Source organism: Panulirus ornatus, chromosome 11 (assembly GCF_036320965.1).
Source record: "Panulirus ornatus isolate Po-2019 chromosome 11, ASM3632096v1, whole genome shotgun sequence".
In the NCBI taxonomy this organism is placed as follows: domain Eukaryota; kingdom Metazoa; phylum Arthropoda; class Malacostraca; order Decapoda; family Palinuridae; genus Panulirus; species Panulirus ornatus.
Genome location: NC_092234.1, coordinates 14,401,337 through 14,426,283, shown reverse-complemented (window position 1 = coordinate 14,426,283; position 24,947 = coordinate 14,401,337). Strand labels below are relative to the sequence as shown.

General features: G+C 39.9%; 1 protein-coding gene across 1 annotated transcript; it reads right to left on the bottom strand.

Moving 5' to 3' along the window:
- Positions 1–6,899: 6,899 nt before the first annotated feature.
- Positions 6,900–24,936, bottom strand: LOC139751295 (pterin-4-alpha-carbinolamine dehydratase-like). The gene is made up of 4 exons (XM_071666623.1): positions 24,860–24,936; positions 21,708–21,858; positions 13,455–13,577; positions 6,900–9,959 (listed from the first exon to the last, which is right to left on the bottom strand). The coding sequence occupies exons 2-4, from the start codon at positions 21,852–21,854 to the stop codon at positions 9,777–9,779; spliced, it is 453 nt and encodes a 150-aa protein (XP_071522724.1). The 5' UTR covers positions 21,855–21,858; positions 24,860–24,936; the 3' UTR covers positions 6,900–9,776.
- Between the last annotated feature and the right edge of the window lie 11 nt (positions 24,937–24,947).

Here is a 24,947-nt window from a genome sequence, read left to right as displayed (position 1 = left end):
TATATATATATATATATATATATATATATATATATATATATATATATATTATGAATATTGCTTTAATCGTTTCATGTATTGATAAAAATGGATACATGGGCAAGAAGTAACACAAGACCTGGAGGACTCTATGGCAAGGTTATGTGCAGGAAGAAAGTATCATACAACATCCTACATTTCTATCCTTTTAACAAAAAGTTGCAAACAAGACCGAAAAGGTGAAGGCATGTAACATGCGCGAGTAATTACAATAGTGAAAGCATAACACAAACCGAGGAAGAATTCCATCAACTAATTAACTATAACAGGGAAGTTTTACATTTACATACGGCCAGCATGTACAGTAGTTTCTCGGAGGAGGCAAGGCGCTTTGGACGGCATCAGAAGAGAGACACAACATTAATGAGAACGTCGAAACCCACCCTACCACCCTGCCCGGCCCCCTGGCCAAGGTCCAGGCTCACGATAGCGGAGCGGAAACGACTGATGTGTCTCGGGGCGGGGTTGCAAGTATCCTGCACTCCTTCCTCCCATGGGTGCTGGGTGTATCCTGCCCCTGTGGTATCGCGTGTATCCTGACCCTTAGGTGGAGAGAGTATCCGGCTTCCGGTACTGGTTTTCTCGGGTGTATCCTGCTGATTGAAAAAGTTTCTATCGCGGCAGGTGTATCCTACCTCCGTGGTGCTGGATGTATCCTGTCTCGGGGTGCTGGATGTATCCTGCCTCGGGGTGCTGGATGTATCCTGTCTCGGGGTGCTGGATGTTTCCTGTTTGGGGTTGCTGGATGTTTACTGTCGGGGTACTGGGTTGATCCTGTTTGGGGTTGCTGGGCGTATTCTGTCCGAGGGTGTTTGGTTGTATCTTGTTTTGGGTGTGCTGGACCCATCCTGTCCTGGTGCTGGGTTTATCCTGTCTGGGGTGATGATTTTTTCTTGTCTAGGGGTGCTGAGTTTATCCTTTCTTAGAGCACGGCGTGTTATCTTTTGTTGGGGTGCTGGATGTATCCTCTCTGGGAACACTAGATATGTGATGTCGGGGTGCTGGGTGTATCCTACTTCTGTGGTGCTGGATGCTAAGGAGGATATCGATAGGGGTGCCCGTATCAGTCCAGCCAAAAGAAAAAAAAAGAATTTAGTGAAAAAAAAAATGCCCATAACCCTCCTTTCACATCGTTGGTTTCCTGCTTTTCCTTGTTCACTTCACTACTGACGTGTATACATGTATATATCACAGCACCTGGTTGAAGACTTGCTCTGATATTAAATCTTCACTCTGTTCATTAATCTGAATCATCACTGTGAGATATGGGATCACTACTTGCCTTCCTGGGCTGTAGCTGTGCGATGATCAGCACAACATATCAAACAGCTGAGACCTTTGCGTCTCTGGTATGCTCCTCCCCTCCCAAGTTAAACGACCCCCTGGCCATAAGATAGCACAAGACTTTTTGGCTTCGCAGCAGTGTGAATCATCTTCCTGCCCTCACAAAGGTGCAAAAATACTTTATGGCCTTCTAACAGTGCAAGACGACCTCCAGGTCTCACAACAGCGTAAGATGCTGCCGACGTGAAAGAGTTTTGTCTTAGTACAAAAAAGACACACTGGGCAGAATGTGTGGTTCTTCACCCACACCACCATAACACTCAATAGTTTGGAAGGTACGAGGTCTTTCCCGGTGCACTGTATATATTGACTTCCAAGAAAATTCTTTCACGAGTATCAAACTTTCTCCATCCAGTTTACATTTTATCGTCACTGTTGATATACATAACGTAAGGGTAAGAGAGATGTGTGGAAATAAAAAGAGCGTGGTTGAGAGAGCAGAAGAGGGTGTTTTGAAATGGTTTGGGCACATGGAGAGAATGAGTGAGGAAAGATTGACCAAGAGGATGTATGTGTCGGAGGTGGAGGGAACGAGGAGAAGAGGGAGACCAAATTGGAGGTGGAAAGATGGAGTGAAAAGGATTTTGTGTGATCGGGGCCTGAACATGCAGGAGGGTGAAAGGAGGGCAAGGAATAGAGTGAATTGGAGCGATGTGGTATACAGGGGTTGACGTGCTGTCAGTGGATTGAATCAAGGCATGTGAAGCGTCTGTGTAGGTATGTATATTTGCGTGTGTGGACGTGTGTATGTACATGTGTATGGGGGGGGGTTGGGCCATTTCTTTCGTCTGTTTCCTTGCGCTACTTCGCAAACGCGGGAGACAGCGACAAAGTATTAAAAAAAAAAAAAAAAAAAAAAAAAAACACTCAGGTAGGAAAATTCTTTCAAGCAAACTGAAATGCGTTGTTTAACTACAGGAGTAGATGATAAGTTATGAAACAATGGTGCTTGGGAACTTGGAACACAGCAGTTGTTAAGATGGCGTCCTGTGGAATGATGTATGCTGCAAAGCGGTCGGCTCACCGGCCTAGGCCCTAGGGTGACGGAGGGAATATCCTTCGGCTCCCATCGTCGTTGTTAACGCAACGTAAAAGGTGCTAAAGTGATTATTAAAAAAAAGTACGGTAATGTAAGTCGTAGCTGTATATTCAATAGCCAGATTACATGACTTTAATATCTTGAATCACGAGGAAAACCATGTTATTTATATATCTTTTCCTATTTGTCAGTTTCGGTCTAACGACTGCCAGGGACAGAAGGCCGTCAAAGTCGCGACAAACAATTATCGAAAAATCCTGAACACCTTTCGTATGCTTTTAAGACGATTCTCAGAACACACACGCTATCAATGCATGCATATATGGCCTCGAAAATCTATTCTTTGAGGGAGAACTATAAAGTATCTTGCACTTACTTTAGCTATAGAACATCAAGAAATCGCTGGCTTGGGTATGAGGCAGGAGCATCTGCAACTTATTCAAAGTGTAACATCGAACTGTAAAACCCAATATGCTTGTGTTTAGTACATCATCTCTTTAAGTTTACTTTTCATGCAGAGAGAACTCGTTGACCCTAAAATGTATCTCGGTGAAGTCCTAGACTGTGAAATTGGTCGTCAACATAATTCCATTTTTCAGGAGCACCGCAAAAGTTTGGTGTGCTATTTTTTCCTGGAACCTTCCAGATAGTCAAAAGGAACCTTGAAATCAGTACTCTCAGGTGCTGATTAAAGATTTGTACCAGACATGCCGTCTCCTGCACTAGGCTGGAGATACACATACAGTTAAGGTCACCTGCTGGGGATGTAAATGTCCCTCATTGTGACCTGGTCTTTACAAAGCGAACTATTCCGCATTAGCAAGTCGTTGGCGTAGGACTTTTTCTTAACAATGTTGGTTCAAGATTCTTATAATTTAAATGTAAGGACAATTAGTTTGTGGTTCAGTATGTATGTACTTTTGTCTTCACAGCAACAACTTTGGTCACTTTTGAGGAAGAGTCTAGCTCCAGCTAGTTTGAGGCAACATCCAGATGCTCATGGTACCGTACGGTGGTCTGTAATCACACATAGGTCTTGATTTCTGCCTGTAATATGTGCATCTCGACTCATATGTACATTCAGAGACCCTCTGAAAGCCATACTATTACTGTGGCCACCCTTTCAAGGAAGGTCCAGAAGGGTACAGGCTTCAGAGATACAGATTGATAGATGGTGTCCTGATATGCCTAAATATGACAGCTTACTGATGTAATCATCAAAGTCCCACAGAATTTCTTCTAATGCATTTATATTGTGTAGCAACAGGTTGAGTTCCCTTCAATCCAAGTAATATCTGTGGCTTGAGGGACTTACTGGTTAGGGATGATGATTTCCCTACACATGACTGCTGAGCACAGAAATTATTGGGCTCTTCAAGTGAAGATGAAAAAATTACAAATATTTGAAAACAATGCAAGTGAAAGTGACTATATGAGCATCTCAATGAGAATTAAGTGTATATGATAATGAACGAGCTAAGACCCTCAGACAAACTGAAGTACCATGTGTATGAAAAGTCCCAGTATTAAGTTAAGGGAAATGTACATCATGGTATCTGGAGAAGCACTTATATGAATTATCTGTATGCTGAGCTGCTGAGTGGCATACAGGATGAACATATAAATGAAGAACCACACGCTTGGGTATTAAAAGTCTCACCTCACAGAAGTAAAATTTATTTTACAGCACAATCAAGTCATCTTTCTTGTACTTACTGCTAATCAACTGCCTATTTTATATACACAGTAAGCTAACTAGGAAGCCCTATGTTGGTACATATTCAGATTTGTAGCACTATTTTGTAAGTGTTGAAAAGTTGGCACAGAAGAGAAATAATCTTTACCATGTAAAGATAACTTTTGGAGTTTGATACAATCCTTATTCACCAACAAAACTGAAATATTATAACTATAAGTTTATGCGATTATATATATATATATATATATATATATATATATATATATTTTATTTATTTTGCTTTGTCGCTGTCTCCCGCGTTTGCGAGGTAGCGCAAGGAAACAGACGAAAGAAATGGCCCAACCCACCCCCATACACATGTATATACATACACATCCACACACGCAAATATACATACCCATACATCTCAATGTACACATATATATACACACACACAGACATACATATATACACATGCACACAATTCACACTGTCTGCCTTTATTCATTCCCATCGCCACCTTGCCACACATGGAATAACATCCCCCTCCTCCCTCATGTGTGCGAGGTAGCGCTAGGAAAAGACAACAAAGGCCCCATTCGTTCACACTCAGTCTCTAGCTGTCATGCAATAATGCCCGAAACCACAGCTCCCTTTCCAAATCCAGGCCCCACAGAACTTTCCATGTTTTACCCCAGACGCTTCACATGCCCTGATTCAATCCATTGACAGCACGTCGACCCCGGTATACCACATCAATCCAATTCACTCCATTCCTTGCCCGCCTTTCACCCTCCTGCATGTTCAGGCCCCGATCACTCAAAATCTTTTTCACTCCATCTTTCCACCTCCAATTTGGTCTCCCACTTCTCCTTGTTCCCTCCACCTCCGACACATATATCCTCTTGGTCAATCTTTCGTCACTCATTCTCTCCATGTGACTAAACCATTTCAAAACACCCTCTTCTGCTCTCTCAACCACGCTTTTTATTTCTACACATCTCTCTTACCCTTACATTACTTACTCGATCAAACCACCTCACACCACATATTGTCCTCAAACATCTCATTTCCAGCACATCTACCCTCCTGCGCACAACTCTATCCATAGCCCACGCCTCGCAACCATACAACATTGTCGGAACCACTATTCCTTCAAACATAGCCATTTTTGCTTTCCGAGATAATGTTCTCGACTTCCACACATTCTTCAAGGCTCCCAAGATTTTTGCCCCCTCCCCCACCCTATGATTCACTTCCGCTTCCATGGTTCCATCTGCTGCCAGATCCACTCCCAGATATCTAAAACACTTTACTTCCTCCAGTTTTTCTCCATTGAAACTTACCTCCCAATTGACTTGACCCTCAACCCTATTGTACCTATATATATATATATATATATATATATATATATATATATATATATATATATATATATATATATATATATATTATTTATCTATTTATTTTGATTTGTCGCTGTCTCCCGCATTAGCGAGGTAGCGCAAGGAAACAGACGAAAGAATGGCCCAACCCACCCACATACACATGTATATACATACACGTCCACACACGCAAATATACATACCTATACATCTCAATGTACACATATATATACACACACAGACATATACATATATACACATGTACATAATTCATACTGTCTGCCTTTATTTATTCCCATCGCCACACATGGAATAACAACCCCCTCATGTGTGTGAGGTAGTGCTAGGAAAAGACAACAAAGGCCCCATTTGTTCACACTCAGTCTCCAGCTGTCGTGTAATAATGCACCGAAACCACAGCTCCCTTTCCACATCCAGGCCCCACAGAACTTTCCATGGTTTACCCCTGATGCTTCACATGCCCTGGTTCAATCCATTGACAGCACGTTGACCCCAGTATACCACATTGTTCCAATTCACTCTATTCCTTGCACGCCTTTCACCCTCCTGCATGTTCAGGCCCCGATCACTCAAAATCTTTTTCACTCCATCCTTCCACCTCCAATTTGGTCTTCCACTTCTCTTCGTTCCTCCACCTCTGACACATATATCCTCTTGGTCAATCTTTCGTCACTCATTCTCTCCATGTGACCAAACCATTTCAAAACACCCTCTTCTGCTCTCTCAACCACACTCTTTTTATTTCCACACATCTCTCTTACCCTTACATTACTTACTCGATCAAACCACCTCACACCACATATGGTCCTCAAACATATAAATGTGAATAAGGGCAAGGTTATTAGGTACAGTAGGGTTGAGGGACAAGTCAATTGGGAGGTAAGTTTGAATGGAGAAAAACTGGAGGAAGTGAAGTGTTTTAGATATCTGGGGGTGGATTTGGCAGCAGATGGAACCATGGAAGCAGAAGTGAGTCACAGGGTGGGGGAGGGGGCGAAGGTTCTGGGAGTGTTGAAGAATGTGTGGAAGGCGAGAACATTATCTCAGAAAGCAAAAACGGGTATGTTTGAAGGAATAGTGGCTCCAACAATGTTATACGGTTGCGAGGTGTGGGTTAGATAGGGTTGTGCAGAGGGGGGTGGATGTGTTGGAAATGAGTTGTTTGAGGACAATATGTGGTGTGAGGTGGTTTGATCGATTAAGTAATGAAAGGGTAAGAGAGATGTGTGGTAATAAATAGAGTGTGGTTGAGAGAGCAGAAGAGGGTGTTTTGAAATGCTTTGGTCACATGGAGAGAAAGAGTGAGGAAAGACTGACCAAGAGTATATATGTGTCAGAGATGGAGGGAATGAGGATAAGTGGGAGACCAAATTGGAGGTGGAAGGATGGAGTGAAAAAGATTTTGAGCAACTGGGGCCTGAACATACAAGAGGGTGAAAGGCATGCAAAGAATAGGAGTGAACTGGAACGATGTGGTATACCAGGGTCAACATGCTGTCAATGGATTGAACCAGGGCATGTGAAGCGTCTGGGATAAACCATGGAAAGTTTCGTGGGTCCTGGATGTGGAAAGGGAGTTGTGGTTTCTGTGCACTACACATGAAACCTAGAGTCTGAGTGAGGACGAGTGTGGCCTTTGTTGTCCTTTCCTAGTGCTACCTTGTATGCATGCAGGGGGAGGGGGAGGGGTGTCATTTCATGGGTGGAGGTGGGAATGGATGAAAGCAGCATGTATGAATATGTGCATGTGTATATAAGTATATGTCTATGTATATATGTATATATGTATACGTTGAAATATATAGGTATGCATATGTGCATGCGGGGGTGTTTATGTGTATGTGGGTGGGTTGGGCCATTCTTTCATCTGTTTCCTCGTGCTACCTCTAATGCAGGAGACAGCGACAAAGTATAATAATAAAAAATAATATATATATATATATATATATATATATATATATATATATATATATATATATATATATATATATATAAAATAAAAAGAGCGTGGTTGAGAGAGCAGAAGAGGGTGTTTTGAAATGGTTTGGGCACATGGAGAGAATGAGTGAGGAAAGATTGACCAAGAGGATATATGTGTCGGAGGTGGAGGGAACGAGGAGAAGAGGGAGACCAAATTGGAGGTGGAAAGATGGAGTGAAAAAGATTTTGTGTGATCGGGGCCTGAACATGCAGGAGGGTGAAAGGAGGGCAAGGAATAGAGTGAATTGGAGTGATGTGGTATACAGGGGTTGACGTGCTGTCAGTGGATTGAATCAAGGCATGTGAAGCGTCTGGGGTAAACCATGGAAAGCTGTGTAGGTATGTATATTTTGCGTGTGTGGACGTGTGTATGTACATGTGTATGGGGGGGGGGGTTGGGCCATTTCTTTCGTCTGTTTCCTTGCGCTACCTCGCAAACGCGGGAGACAGCGACAAAGTATAAAAAAAAAAAAAAAAAAAAAAAAAAAAATATATATATATATATATATATATATATATATATATATATATATATATATATATATATATATATATATAGTTGATTGCTGTATCTTGCATTAGAGCCAAGAAACAGAAGAAGCTTTATAGGTGTCACCAGTGTCTGCATTCTCAAGGTTATGAAAAGCTACCTTTGGTGAAACTGTATTATTGTCAGTTGACAAAACAGAGAACAGCCTCGTCAAAGAACTTCTCATTTTAATGGAACAAATCTTGTCTCTGTTACTATAATGAGCCTTAGAGCTGCAAGGGCTCCTGGAAAATGAATCCTTGGGTAACACCAAAAGCCTTTTTGGAAGAGGTCCTGGGGCAATAAATCAATAATAAAAAAGCTATGTGAAAACTCAAAAGGAGTGGCAACACAAAGAACATATGGAAACACAGTAACTCAACTCTATTGCCCAACAGCCTGTTCTGATGGATTAATGTTATCTTAAAATATTTCTTTTGAGATACCTACAGCATAATTATTCTGCAACCTAGGAAAATTTTTTATAGAAATCTCAAGGTATCAGTTGATCCCTCATCAGGAAAAGGTGGTGAAAAGTTTCTGTAACTAACTAGTTTAAGGGACCCACATCAAGGAAGGGTTAATCATGATTTTAACCACTCACATTTCTCTGTAAGAGGAATTAGTATCTTGATTCTGTTGATTATATCTTTAGGTTCCTGTTCTGAACTTTGACATAACATCTGTTTAAGGATGTTTCCTAAATTGGCCAATATCCTGTAGTAAGTCTGTATATGCCACCCAGCTCTCAATGCATAAAATGATATAAACAATACAGAGAACGTTCATATTGTATCCTTTTGCTGAAAGGCTTGCTGAAGGAAAAAAAAGTGAGGCCTAAAGAGTCAAAAGCAAATTTCAAAACAGTATGGCAGATATCATAAGCTAGTTCTAAGGCTTTATACTGTTTTCATTATTTATATGTTATGGGTATGGAGCGTTTTCATATTCAAAGCTGGGTGATTTATGCAGTCTATCTTATAAGATCTGTTAACAAACATCTCACCTTAGGGGCTTGATACCCAACAGCAACAATGGTTTTGCAATAACATGGAACAATGATCTACTAGTTAATCCAGGAAAGCAAGAAAGTTCACTCAATTGAATTAATGATAAACAAGAAAGCAGTTAGAATGCAAAAAAGCTAATAAAAGTTTTGAAAGTAAAGAGTTAATATGATAAGGCTGTACTAATGTATTCTGCCTTAAAGTGTGTTTACTTAATACAGATAGGAAACCCAACTCATCACTCTTTCACCTAACCCTTTCATAAACTCCATATAACAGCAGCATTGCTAGTCCTAAGATATTTCCACAGAGAGAAAAATTGTAAACTAGATTTGAAAAATTACCATTTTCTGTGTACATAGCAGCATGTATATGAACATCAGAATTTAGGCAAAACTAAAGTTCAACAAAACTACTCAGAAAACAAAACAAAAACAAAAATGGGGGCACTAGAATCAACACAGTCAGATTTTTTTTTTGTAATAATGATGTTTCTAATAATGCATTCTCATCCTGTAAAGCCAAAACATTACAAACTGGTTCTCTTATAAATTTATATACAGAATAATACAATCTATCAGCAAGTGATAACTGATGTTTGCCAGTTTTACTCTTAACTAACAATTCAAATCTAAAGTTTTATAAAAGGTGATTAATCATATTAAATCTTGCACCTCAGGATCCCCTCTCATCAAAATGTTTCTATACATACATCTTGATTCTGGTTACTACTGAGAAATCAATCTTCTCACCCTTACTTGCTGGAAGGCTTGAATGTGTCATCACAGAAAGTTGCCATCTTGATATCCTTGGATGACAATCCACCACAGTCATGAGTTGACCAAGTGACTTCTACCTTGTTATATACATTAAACCATTCTGGGTGGTGGTCAAGTTTCTCACTTGCCAGTGCAACACGGCTCATCCAGCCCCATGCCTGAAATATACACAGGAAATTTATCTGGTTTTCTTTATAAATCACTGAATGAAACCTTACATATGAGGTGTGATCAAAAGGTTCTTAGACACAGCCTTCAAATGAATCAGAATTTCTTATAAAACTCTATACATATCCTGCAAAACAACCTAATAAAGAGCAATAACTGACAACAGTCTACCAAAGTAGTTTACAAGTACCCCTGCTCAACTGAACGTTGTACACATCAAAATGACATGACCTACAGTGGTAAGGCTACTACATCACCCAGTCCATACTTAACAGCAGCATAGAATAAATCTCTCATCAACAGGTTCCTGAAAACACAATAATAATGAAACACTGTCATGACCCTACAGAACTACAGATAACAGAAGCCATGTACATATGGGAATATGATGACTTCCTAAATCATCAAAGTACAGGACAAGCAAGGATGCCACAATTATTCTCTAATGCACCCCAAATGACCCCACTCTCTACCTCCATCACAATTTCTCTGGTACTCATACCGCAGGCAAACCTGCCCAACCACTGACCCATGGAGTCTGACCTCTACTGACCACACTACCATAAATGAACTCCAATGGAACATTGTCCATGGATCATCTGTGTCATCAGTCTTATTTGTAGTACTTCAAGATGAGATTCACTCTTGGTTTATTCTTTATATTGTGTTGCATCATTTAAAATCAATTTGACTGATGATGGGCAGTGTTCATGTGCCCAAAATGTTTCATGTAATTCAAGAATAAAGTGAAAATTAACGTATGCCATTTACTTCACATTGTATCAGATGAAGCAAAACATGGCGAGGAAAATTTAAAAATCCAACAGAAAGCTAGCAAATGTTAAATGTGCGCTGATCTTTAACAAACAGATATTGCCTACACATTTTCATACCTGACCACCACTTCCCATTTTAGCACTGGGAACAAAGGAAGGAAGGCAAAACCTTCTCACAGCCATTCTCTAGCTGTCATGTGTAATGCACTGAAACCACAGCTCCCTTATTTACAACAAGGTCCCACAGACCTTTCCATGGTTTAATCCAGATGTTTCCCATGCCCTGGTTCAGTCCACTGACAGCATGTCAACCCCAGTACACCACATCATACCAATTCATTCTATCCCTTGAACTCTTTTTACCCTCCTGCAAGTTCAGCAGGGTCCTGATTACTCAGATCTTTCTCACCCTATCCTTGCATATCAAATTTGGTCTTCCCTTTCTCCTTGTTCCCTACACTTCACTTATCTATCTACCTACACACACACACACACACATATAGCAATTGCAATGCTGTTTTTCTGTGGGGCAGGGTAGCAACAAGAATGGATGATGGTAAGCAAGTATGAATATGTACATGTGTATGTATGTATATGTCTGCATATGTGTATGTATATGTATGTATATGTGCATTATGTGGGCATTTATGTTTATATGTGTGTATATGAGTGGATGGTCCATTCTTTGTCTGTTTCCTGGTGCTAACTCGCTGATGCGGGAAACAGCAATTATGAAAAAAAAATGTGGAAGGTATTAAGAGTATATGGTGTGGGAGGCAAGTTGCTGGAAACAGTGAAAAGTTTTTATTGAAGATGAAAGGCATGTGTACAAGTAAGAAGAGAGGAAAGTGATTGGTTCTCAGTGAATGTCGGTTTGCGGCAGGGGTGCATGATGTCTCCATGGTTGTTTAATTTGTCTATGGATGGGGGTTGTTAGGGAGGCGAAAGCAAGAGTTTTGGAGAGAGGGGCAAGTATGCAGTCTGTTGTGGATGAGAAGGCTTGGAAAGTGAGTCAGTTGTTGTTCGCTGATGATACAGTGCTGGTGGCTGATTTGGGTGAGAAACTGCAGAAGCTGGTGACTAAGTTTGGTAGTGTGTGAAAGAAGAAAGTTGAGAGTAAATGTAAATAAGAGCAAGGTTATTAGGTACAGAAGGGTTGAGGGATAAGTTGATTGGGAGGTAAGTTTGAATGGAGAAAAACTGGAGAAAGTGAAGTGTTTTAGATATCTGGGAGTGGATTTGGCAGCAGATGGAACCATGGAAGCAGAAGTGTCACAGGGTGGGGGAGGGGGTGAAAGTTCTGGGAGCGTTGAAAAATGTGTGGAAGGCGAGAACAATATCTTGGAAAGCAAAAATGGGTATGCTTGAAGGAATAGTGTTCCAGCATAGTTATATGGCTGTGAGACGTGGGCTTTAGAGAGGGTTGTGCGGAGGAGGGTGGATGTGTTGGAAATGAAATGTTTGAGGACAATATAAGGTGTGAGGTGGTTTGATCGAGTAAGTAATAAAAGGGTAAGAGAGATGTGTGATAATAAAAATTGTGGTTGAGAGAGCAGAAGGGGGTGTATTGAAATGGTTTGGTCACATGGAGAGAATGAGTGAGGAAGATTGGCAAAGATGATATATGTATCAGAGGTGGAGGGAACAAGAAGTGGGAGACCAAACTGGAGGTGGAAAGATGGAGTGAAAAAGATTTTGAGCGATCAGGGCCTGAACATGCAGGAGGGTGAAAGGCGTGCAAGGAATAAGTGAACTGGAAAGATGTGGTATACTGGGGTCGACGTGCTGTCAATGGATTGAACCAGGGCATGTCAAGCGTCAGCAAGGTAGCACCAGGAAACAGACGAAGAATGGCCCATCCACTCATAGACATGTATATATACATAAATGCCGCCCATATACATACATATTTTTTTTTTTTTTTTCATACTATTCGCCATTTCCCGCATTAGCGAGGTAGCGTTAAGAACAGAGGACTGGGCCTTTGAGGGAATATCCTCATATGGCCCCCTTCTCTGTTCCTTCTTTTGGAAAATTTAAAAAAAAAAATGAGAGGGGAGGATTTCCAGCCCCCCGCTCCCTTTCCTTTTAGTCGCCTTCTACGACATGCAGGGAATACGTGGGAAGTATTCTTTCTCCCCTATATATATTTATCTATTTATTCACTTTGCCCCGTCGCCGTACACAGACATATACATATATATACATGTACAAATTCATACTTGCCTTCCTCCATTCCTGTTGTTACCCTGCCCCACAGGGAACAGCATTGCCAAGTACTCAATTTACTAACCAACCCCTAGGGGAGGACGAACAGCTGGGTTGACTGTGGACTTACCAGTGCAACCGAGATCAAAACTAAGTGCTTGACCCTGGGCAGCCCATGAATGCATCATAGTAAGCATTGCTTACCTCTACACCGAGGCATGCATGTATGTATGCACTTCCTTTTTTAAACAAGCCGTTCTCAATCAACAGTCCTCTTTCATTACACAACTCAACAGGCTTTTCACTATTTTCATATATGATATACCAGGTACCCATGCCACTCAGTTATACTTCCACATCAACTACTTTTGCATTCTCAATATCCTATGAAAATAATTGTGATAATCAGTGGGAGAAAATAATGCTACATACAGAAAAACAATCATTGTACACATTCTGCAAATAAATCAATCCTATAATACATGGGATTTCTTGACTGACCTCATTGAAGTTCTTGAAGAGGAAAGTTTTCTTAACTGCATCACGACCATCCACCATTGTCCAATTAGCATCAAGCAAAGGCTTCAAGGTGGATTCACGTTCACCTGCTGTCAGTTTTTGTGACTGTAGAGGAAAATTACAGCAACTGTCATTGTGGGTGCATAACAAACAAATGTTAAGCTGCAAAGACATGAATGCCCCCTACCACCTAATCTTTGCAAAACTGAAGAGTCTATGCAAGACTAATGAAAATCCAACAATCAGTAATCCAAAAATCATCTACATAAAAATGTATCTGAGCACAAAACTCTAATGCAAACTTGACATTGCCATAATCACAATATTGTGGCAAATCATGGTCAATATTCAACAATATATTATTTAAGCTAATATTGGGACACTACAATTGACAGCATTAATTATGTACAAATAAACCACATGGTCTACACTGCAATTTTGAACCCAATCACAATTTGCTATTAAAATACAAGCATATTGTAAACAATTCTGGAGAATTTTAGCATCCCTCATTCAATGTATCCAGGGGTAAAGCCCCTCGTGTGGCTTAGATAAGACCATCTGGTTTGGCTGTAATAAATACTCGGCTAACTTGCCATAAAGTAAAGGTGCAATGACAGAAATTCTTATGCATCTGGTAAAGGCTTGAAAAACATACAATATTCTGAACTGGATTTGTAAATTTTCTGAAATAAATCTAAAAAGTTGAGGGAATAATTGGTATGCATGGGGTGTTCAGTGTTGTAAATGGAAATGGTGAAGAGCTTGTAGATTTATGTGCTGAAAAAGGATTGATGATTGGGAATACCTGGTTTAAAAAGCGAGATATACATAAGTATACTTATGTAAGTAGGAGAGATGGCCAGAGAGCGTTATTGGATTACGTGTTAATTGACAGGCGTGCGAAAGAGAGACTTTTGGATGTTAATGTGCTGAGAGGTGCAACTGGAGGGATGTCTGATCATTATCTTGTGGAGGCTAAGGTGAAGATTAGTATGGGTTTTCAGAAAAGAGGAGTGAATGTTGGGGTGAAGAAGGTGGTGAGAGTAAGTGAGCTTGGGAAGGAGACCTGTGTGGGGAAGTACCAGGAGAGACTGTGTACAGAATGGAAAAAGGTGAGAACAATGGAAGTAAGGGGAGTGGGGGAGGAATGGGATGTATTTAGGGAATCAGTGATGGATTGCGCAAAAGATGCTTGTGGCATGAGAAGAGTGGGAGGTGGGCTGTTTAGAAAGGGTAGTGAGTGGTGGGATGAAGAAGTAAGAGTATTAGTGAAAGAGAAGAGAGAGGCATTTGGACGATTTTTGCAGGGAAAAAATGCAATTGAGTGGGAGAAGTATAAAAGAAAGAGACAGGAGGTCAAGAGAAAGGTGCAAGAGGTGAAAAAAAGGGCAAATGAGAGTTGGGGTGAGAGACTATCAGTAAATTTTAGGGAGAATAAAAAGATGTTCTGGAAGGAGGTAAATAGGGTGCGTAAGACAAGGGAGCAAATGGGAACTTCAGTGAAGGGCGTAAATGGGGAGGTGATAACAAGTAGTGGTGATGTGAGAAGGAGATGGAATGAGTATTTTGAAGGTTTGTTGAATGTGTCTGATGACAGAGTGGCAGATATAGGGTGTTTTGGTCGAGGTGGTGTGCAAAGTGAGAGGGTTAGGGAAAATGATTTGGTAAACAGAGAAGAGGTAGTAAAAGCTTTGCGAAAGATGAAAGCCGGCAAGGCAGCAGGTTTGGATGGTATCGCAGTGGAATTTATTAAAAAAGGGGGTGACTGTATTGTTGACTGGTTGGTAAGGTTATTTAATGTATGTATGACTCATGGTGAGGTGCCTGAGGATTGGCGGAATGCGTGCATAGTGCCATTGTACAAAGGCAAAGGGGATAAGAGTGAGTGCTCAAATTACAGAGGTATAAGTTTGTTGAGTATTCCTGGTAAATTATATGGGAGGGTATTGATTGAGAGGGTGAAGGCATGTACAGAGCATCAGATTGGGGAAGAGCAGTGCGGTTTCAGAAGTGGTAGAGGATGTGTGGATCAGGTGTTTGCTTTGAAGAATGTATGTGAGAAATACTTAGAAAAGCAAATGGATTTGTATGTAGCATTTATGGATCTGGAGAAGGCATATGATAGAGTTGATAGAGATGCTCTGTGGAAGGTATTAAGAATATATGGTGTGGGAGGCAAGTTGTTAGAAGCAGTGAAAAGTTTTTATCGAGGATGTAAGGCATGTGTACGTGTAGGAAGAGAGGAAAGTGATTGGTTCTCAGTGAATGTAGGTTTGCGGCAGGGGTGTGTGATGTCTCCATGGTTGTTTAATTTGTTTATGGATGGGGTTGTTAGGGAGGTAAATGCAAGAGTCCTGGAAAGAGGGGCAAGTATGAAGTCTGTTGGGGATGAGAGAGCTTGGGAAGTGAGTCAGTTGTTGTTCGCTGATGATACAGCGCTGGTGGCTGATTCATGTGAGAAACTGCAGAAGCTGGTGACTGAGTTTGGTAAAGTGTGTGGAAGAAGAAAGTTAAGAGTAAATGTGAATAAGAGCAAGGTTATTAGGTACAGTAGGGTTGAGGGTCAAGTCAATTGGGAGGTGAGTTTGAATGGAGAAAAACTGGAGGAAGTGAAGTGTTTTAGATATCTGGGAGTGGATCTGGCAGCGGATGGAACCATGGAAGCGGAAGTGGATCATAGGGTGGGGGAGGGGGCGAAAATTTTGGGAGCCTTGAAAAATGTGTGGAAGTCGAGAACATTATCTTGGAAAGCAAAAATGGGTATGTTTGAGGGAATGGTGGTTCCAACAATGTTGTATGGTTGCGAGGCGTGGGCTATGGATAGAGTTGTGCGCAGGAGGATGGATGTGCTGGAAATGAGATGTTTGAGGGCAATGTGTGGTGTGAGGTGGTTTGATCGAGTAAGTAACGTAAGGGTAAGAGAGATGTGTGGAAATAAAAAGAGCGTGGTTGAGAGAGCAGAAGAGGGTGTTTTGAAATGGTTTGGGCACATGGAGAGAATGAGTGAGGAAAGATTGACCAAGAGGATATATGTGTCGGAGGTGGAGGGAACGAGGAGAAGAGGGAGACCAAATTGGAGGTGGAAAGATGGAGTGAAAAAGATTTTGTGTGATTGGGGCCTGAACATGCAGGAGGGTGAAAGGAGGGCAAGGAATAGAGTGAATTGGAGCGATGTGGTATACAGGGGTTGACGTGCTGTCAGTGGATTGAATCAAGGCATGTGAAGCGTCTGGGGTAAACCATGGAAAGCTGTGTAGGTATGTATATTTGCGTGTGTGGACGTGTGTATGTACATGTGTATGGGGGGGGGTTGGGCCATTTCTTTCGTCTGTTTCCTTGCGCTACCTCGCAAACGCGGGAGACAGCGACATTATAAAAAAAAAAAAAAAAAAAAAAAAAAAAAAAAAAAAAAAAAAAAATCTAAAACCTGAACTTGACACTGGATATGAGACATAAAATTCTCTCAGCATGGGAAAAGCTGTTTCAACACCCCAGAAACACAAATCTATTATGTTAGTGACAAAATAAAGATGCTAAATTTCACAAAAGTATGAAACAAAGCTCTAGTTGTATGAAACTCCTTTCTCATTTCACTTTATTCCACTAATGCTCCCTCCCTAAAAACCACAATCTATCATTTGCACTCATCTGTAGTTCATACAGGTTTCATCATGTTCACATGCTTATTCTGTGGTTACTAGGCTCAGATTAGCAACAGTCTTAGGAGACAGGACATGGTCCTGCAACTTGGGGAGGCCCTCAAACTTTACCTTTACTTGCCATTACCTTTATTCATCATTTATCAGCTAACTGCAATGCAGAAAGAGCTCTAGTAAAATAATATTTATCATTCAGGAACATGAGAAACTATACACAAATACCAGGGATGTGATTCTTCAGTGTATTTCCCCTGAATCATGCAAATGCAAGAAAAAAGTTTTCTGATTTAGAGGATTTTGCATTTCCCACTTATGTCTGCTCAAGACAAAAAGCAACTGAAACAGGACTATTTGTCTGACATCAAAATATAAGTAGTTTGACTCATATTCTATTCATGAATTTGAATATCAAAAACTTTAAACGACCTGCTTTGCCAACATGTCCATGAAAGCAATGACATGCATGATGAATTTGATGATGCGGTTCCTCAACTTGCTTTCATGAAATCTTAGAGATAATTAGTTTACACAGATGTTATTAAAAAAAAAAATTGACAAAAATTTTCTTTCAGATTCACTTCCCAAAGTTCTAGTCATCTTAATCTGGACATGGTTGTCAGTGACTTGGTAAGAGTTTATACTCATTTTGGTTTTGCCTGCTATATCTTCCATACACAAAAAAAAAGCCTAAAGCAATGTCATCTAGATTCTATGCCCAGAAAACAATGAATAAAGACCAACAACCTCATCAACCTAATAAAATCAGATCTAAATCATACAGGATTAATGTAATAATAGAAATTTCACGAAGTGTAATAATAATACTGTAAAAGAGTATATTTCAATACTGCATTGCATGTGCTTTGGAACAGTCATGGAACAACAAGTAAGGACCAATAAAACAAGTATCCTGAATATCACTCCATAAAGAAAGATACAGAGGCAACATTACAAAACCTGGTACTGCTGTCATTCATTTTGCCACAACATTAATCTTTGATACACCACATTCTTTGTACTAATGCATTAGTTTAGTATAAACAATACAATGACAAAGTTCACTCTAAGTAATATGAGTAAAGTGTATTCTTATATGTTAATGAGTTTTCTCAGTATCCATAAATGTAGTCCACTTTCTTACATTCTTCCTCCCTCATATCCAACCATGTGCAAACTATTAGTCTATGCATAATTTCTTCCTATTACCCTCTTTCCAAGATTATCAAAAATTAGAACATCCATCCTATGATTTTGGTTAAGAATTTTTGTTCTCCAGAACTTCTTACAATGAAGTATACTTCTTAAGGTCCCTTAATGTTCAAAACGGCAATGACCTTGACTTACCCATTCATCAAGGATACATTGACAAGGCAATGCATGCTTAATCGCTTATATTCTACATATCTATCAATACTTTCTTTGCCTCAAACCTTCACTACCAATCTTACTGCATCCGTACTAGGGTGTGTGGATTAAAACTGCTGTCTGAAAAAAAGGAAAATAACTTACTAAATATAGACATAACCTGAGCTTTATTTAAATAACCTGTTTCTTCAAGAAGGATCTTGCCCCAGTGACCAGGTTGGCACTACAGGAAGATCATACTTCACATATTGCCAATCAAATCACTATAGAGACTACAACTTGAATGAAGCACTGCTTCCCCGACACACTCACTATTCATTCCAAAACACTCTTCATTCATTTATAACCTTTCTAACTGCAATATGCCGATGAAGAGCAAAAATATGAAAATATAAACATTGCTCAAAGGTGAATCAATAAGCACAGACTGCTACTTTTGCCTACATAAATGCATTCCTCTTAGAGACCAAAGAATCATCTACACCTGTCTTCTACACATGCTATGCTCCTTGATTCTGGAAAGCCCATGACGGGCTGAGTAAAAAAAATTCAACATGGATAACACTTTATCCATTATTTTTCTAAATAAAGTGCATGTTGATGGTACTTGGAAGAATTCCAGGACATTTCAGTATGGCCTTAAGGAATGGCCCCAACTTAGGCAACAGCATATCCTCCTCCAAACTTAAAGAAAGGCGTACTTTCGCAACTGCATCGCATATTTTACAGGAAACACAATTAGATTTTTTGTCGATAGTTTACATGAAAAAATGATCTCTTTTTGTCTTTTAAATCTTGGATGCGGAATGGTCTACATAAAACGACCCCTACTTTTTCACACTCTAAAAGGTATAAGAGCAAATGCAATTTAAGTAATCCAAGTCTTTCTACCACAAATAACGTCTCCTATTCAATCAACACAGAAAAAAAAAGACATTGCAGGGGTGAAACTTAAGACAAATGGGTATATGAGGCCAGTTAAAAGTAAAACTAACAGAACAAACAACACTAGACTACCAACGCAGTGGCGGCGGCACAGAGGGCTGAGCCCCCCCACCCTCTCCCACATTTGAAAAGCAGGGAGCTCACCCCCCATTTTGTTTAGACCAACTTGTATGGAACTGCAATATTCTGTATCGTTGCGAAAGCTTTTGTTCCACTGAGTCCCCCCCCCCCTCCCTCCCCAACACACACACACACACACACACGCCGGCTCTGCACCGCAACGCAACGACAATATAAGTTGTGTTCTTTCGAGGGGTTGCCCACTAGAGGGAACCCTCAGCAGAACACGATCCAACAATGAGAGAGCGCTCCAAGCACAAGCTCTGCTCCTTTACGACATTAAGTATTCTTCAACTAACGCCACACACGTTCTAATGTCAAACTGTTTTTTCTCTCTCAAGGTCACAGAGACTTGACACGCGCAACACTGGTCTCAACACATGGTAACCCCATTCAAAGACTAATTCACTCAATTCTTTAGTAAAATGGTATCTAAACAGATATAAATACTGGTACGATCCGACACGCATCTTTCCGTTGGAGATACTCATCTAAGGCGACCCCGTCTGGGTTCACCTCATGATCAATATCACTGCCAAGGTCACCAATTAACCGAACACCCTGACCTATATCGTGCACCCCGAACTATTGGTATTCCTAAGGTGAAGGACAGGCTAATTCAGTTAACATGAATCTTTCTAAAACTCAATTCCTAAACTTTCCCAAGATATTCCTAATCAATCCAGATTTTGAAGTATATAAAATTTTGAGGGTATGCATTCACAGATCCTATAAGGACACTCTTCTTACCTCCAACAGTCCCATGACGTACAAACATAAGAAATGCCGTCACTTGAGTTTTGATATTACTTACTAATTTGGGAATGCGATGTTTACCACATATCAGTGCCAGTAAATGTATTAACAGCTAACACTAAATGCTGTTAAACATACAGTCATAGATGGACACAACCTAATTAATTAAATTCATTTATGAAAATTTTCATAAAATCTCAATTATGTTCTAAGTCTATCTGTTGACGTAATCAGGTCACTCCTTTGACTCTCATTTGTGTTATCTTCGCACATTATAAATCTAGGAAAACTCACCATATTTCAGTTATTTAGATTGGAGGCCGAACACACACTATGTTCCTTAGAAGTCTCGGTAGCAACAGGTCCACCAATGCTCAGACCAGAGATCACCAAAACTCACAAGCCGGCAACTGCTCCAATGGCTCCCTTCATCCTACTGCACTTACTCATTCTTGTTAGGTCTTTAATTCACTTCTTACAGGGTGGAGAAAACAATTATGTCTTCTAACCCAGGACTTTAAAAAAAGGCTATTCTTATACTAGAATCCTAAGTCACATGAATATGCAAAAAAAAAAAAGAAAGTTCACTTTCAGAAGAGACTGGAGGCGAAGCGATGGCATTCGGACAGTGTCCTTAGGCTCCAACACAGATTTCCCCGGCGGGTGTGGGTCGGTCGATGGAGACGCAGGAAACCAATGAGACGGGTGAGATTCAGGCTACCACAATAATGAAGAAAAGTTGAATATGAGCCAGAGAAAAAAAAATGGTATTGTAAAAATAGGCGAGAATGGCCAGGAACGAAGACTGAAAATGGATAGGAGTTACAGAAGGCTGATTATGAAAGAATGTTCGGAAATTGAGTGAAAAAGGTGAAAGAAGAATGGATTCTGAAGATCGAAGGTTGAAAATGAATAAGCGAGATCAAGAGAGCCGAGAATGAAGAAGAACGAGTGTTGACAATGTACGGAAGGAGGTTCAAGAAGGTTGAAAATTGATGAGACGATGAAAAAGAGGAAAAGGTAAAACTAAGCGCTCTGGAAATCTAAAGTATCGGTTGTAAAATGTTATTCATCCTGTGGAATTAAGAATCAAGTAATGATACAACGAGAAAAATGCTTGATCCGCCGATGAAACACACATGACATTCAAATGCACTCTAGATACATCTACAACTCAGATATTACCGGAAGTCCAGTTCCAGTCTCATGAAAATAAACATGCTTAAACTACAGATAAAAGTAGCTATCTAAGAGTTCTCAGTCTAGATAGAGGAAGACAATAACTATCTACATCTATTAACGTTAACTGTGAACTCTAAGTGCCGAACTAGAGTCTGTAAAAGAAATATATCATGGTTGAAAGACCTTCCGATGCAGATTTACGCACCGGTTTACGTTTGGTAGTCATCCCCCGGACGTGGACGACGGTCGAGGCAGGTAACCTGGACACGAGCCATAAGCTGGAAGCAGAGTGCTCAGCTAAGTGGAGTGTCCTTGTAGCCGTAGTTGGCAGCAGTCTGGCAGCCACACTCATCAGCCTGCGGCAAGGATTCACCAAGGACAGATGGACATATTAAGTTATACTTTGTAGTGATGGGTCAACATTTACTTTATGAATGTCTTTTGTGAATAGTACCACAACAGTAATTACGCGATATATGTGTAGTTACTTACTGGCGTTACAGTGAAGTAATTCTTGTGATCCTAGCTCCTACCCTCTTGTGAATCACAAATATGGACATTTTTTTCAGCATTTCTGATCTCACCTTCCTTCACTCGTCTGCTACAGCTCATTTACTACAAAAAATATTCCTATATATCTTAACTGACTTTCTCTGTTTGCCATTGGGATTTGATAGGTCCCTCCCACTGAACACAATGTTCCACGTTCAAGAAGGATTTGGTAGTAACGTGATTCTGGGACTTCTTTAAAGTCGTAAAGTTTGGGATTATGTTACGTATATCGTCTCGCTTTGTGCAAGTATTGTATAAGTCATAAGGTGAGAATAGTTTGTTGTGTTGCCATGACGGTGGGATAAAAGAAAAGCCGGCCACCCTCTTGAACTTTATTATTAAAAAACAAACTTAGTTTAACAATGCTGATTGTGGAGGGCGTTACTAATATAAGGGAAACATACAATTTTATAGGGAACCTAAAACGAACATACTATTTACATAACAGGAGCAAATACATTATATATATATATATATATATATATATATATATATATATATATATATATGTGTGTGTGTGTGTGTGTGTGTGTGTGTGTGTGTACTACAGTAACAACTTGAGTTTATATATAACTAAAAAATATTGAGGCTATATATCTATCAAAGTATATGAGTATGTAAATTTCTGGATATGACACTCACAAAAGATTACTACAGGCAAACAAAATAAATAGTAATATTCTTGTGGTGTGACCTGTAGTCATGATTTACACCTCTAACATCGCTGTCGTTCAAAATATAATTACTGCCCATGAGAGAAGACCAATTCAGTCCCGTTTGGGACATAATCCTTATCACATTCTTCATCGACTTAAGCTTGGATTGCTCTCGACTACAGTTCATCATGTGGTATATGTATACCCGCAATCTCAAAAGCAGGAAATCATTCTTTTAAATGTTTCTACATAAACTGCCCAACACTAAAGTACTTTTCATTCTGAAAAATAAAAGCTCGGGTAAAGACCTAAATTGTCTTGCATCAATTTTTTTTGTTTGTAAATCCGGCTCATGCTACGTTGAGTCATATCCATTAGTAGTAATTATCATTAATATTGGAGCATCCCTTATATTGGTCTCCTGCAGCTTCAAGGCTGGGCTACAATTAGAGTGGAATGAAATGTTCCTCGATGAGCCATTCCTTTTCATCCACTGATGATGATGCAACCTCGCCGAAGATAACCATTCCACTCAATTGATATAAAAGGAAGAGACGTAGTTGAGATGCTATAGGTAAATAAGCATGACCGGATGGTGGTAGCAGCATGCGTCATAAAAAAATTTATTATATGGACAAGAAAGGGAACTGTTCATAAATTTTGCCTACAACATAGCTATCCGGTCTGTGTAGACCTTCACTAATATAAATATTGCAAGTCTTTGTGTATTCAATAATAGGATTCAATTATATTTCTCATGGTAGTTTCCGTTAATAATTGAATTGGCGTTACTCCAGTCACAACAAATTGTCATAATTTTTAACATGATTAATTAAACAAAACATCTGATTAATGCCCTGCTCTTATACTATATCTACGATGCTTAAGTCTAACATAAAGATCCTTACCAGTCTGCCCAACATAAACATATATTTCTACAACGTATTCTGTAAACAACCCGCAGAATTTTCTATCGAGTTTTTGATTAAGATACTCTTCACAGTTTTGTTATTGCTGAAGGCTAAATTTACGTTGAAGGATTTAAGCAACCTAGAAAGTAATGTAAAACTATCACTAAAAGTTAGGACTAAGATTCTTGGTATCAAGGGGAGGTTTGGGTTTAACTCTATACATTTATTTTTTGCCAACATTAGGGATTCATCGGTGAAGATCTAGTCATAACAACTTAAACTCCTCTCTAATCATTTTCTGAAAGTGGTTATTATCATCTTGACACATCGCCACCTGTGGGTCATACGGTATCAGGCAGGCATCGTCTACTTGTCCCACTTTTAATACTAGATTCAGTGTCTGTTCTTAGTAATATGATCTTGAGTGTAATTACCTCAATTTTCGCAGAGATAGACAAAGGTCACGTGGACGGGGAGGGAAATCCCATAGATTTGCTGCTGGCTGCTTGTGTCCACCACTACGATCTAGACCACGCAATACTCGGCAAACTGCTGCGTCACATGATTATCGTTAGGGCATCGGCAACCCAACTGTGAGCCGTTTTGATACTTGCATCTTTCCCTACACGTCGAAGTTTTGAAACTCTCTACCTTCTCGTGTATATCCCAATAACTATGAACTTAGCACATTTCAAAAGACAGGTCTTTCTCAAAAATTTGTAAATACTATATCTTTTCCCTTTCCGTTCCGTAATTCTCTCTATATTTCAATTATGGCCCGACCTGATGTGGACTTTTGTTCGTGACTGGAGCCTTCAACTTAAGAAATCATATTTACCCAACACTTGCCCTACACTTGAAAGATGGTAGCGAGATAACTGTCAGACAAATTCTGCTACACTTAAATGATATTAGAATTTCTGTTTTATCAGTATTTCAATGAATCTCATAAGCAAAATGTTTTGTTTTCCTTTTCTGGAAAAAAAATAGATCAATCCAAGGAAAAGAGTTCGTTTAACCCACTGATGCCGATAAACTGGCAAAACTGCAACAGCGATATTTTTATTAGCATGCCTGAAATGTCATCAGAGAATGAACGCTACTCGCCTACTAATACAAACACTATATATTTTACTAGCTGTTAAGCTATAAAATAAACAGACAAGTCTTAGATCCCTTCCTTAGGAGTGTGAATTGCCTGAAATCCAATGTCATTACAGAATTAGATATAAACCAACCTTATTCTGTTATCCTTGCTGGGACACTGTGTGGCGTCAGCTGTGAAAAGGTAAACATACTAGCGCCAGGGGCACCAACCTGTGCGTG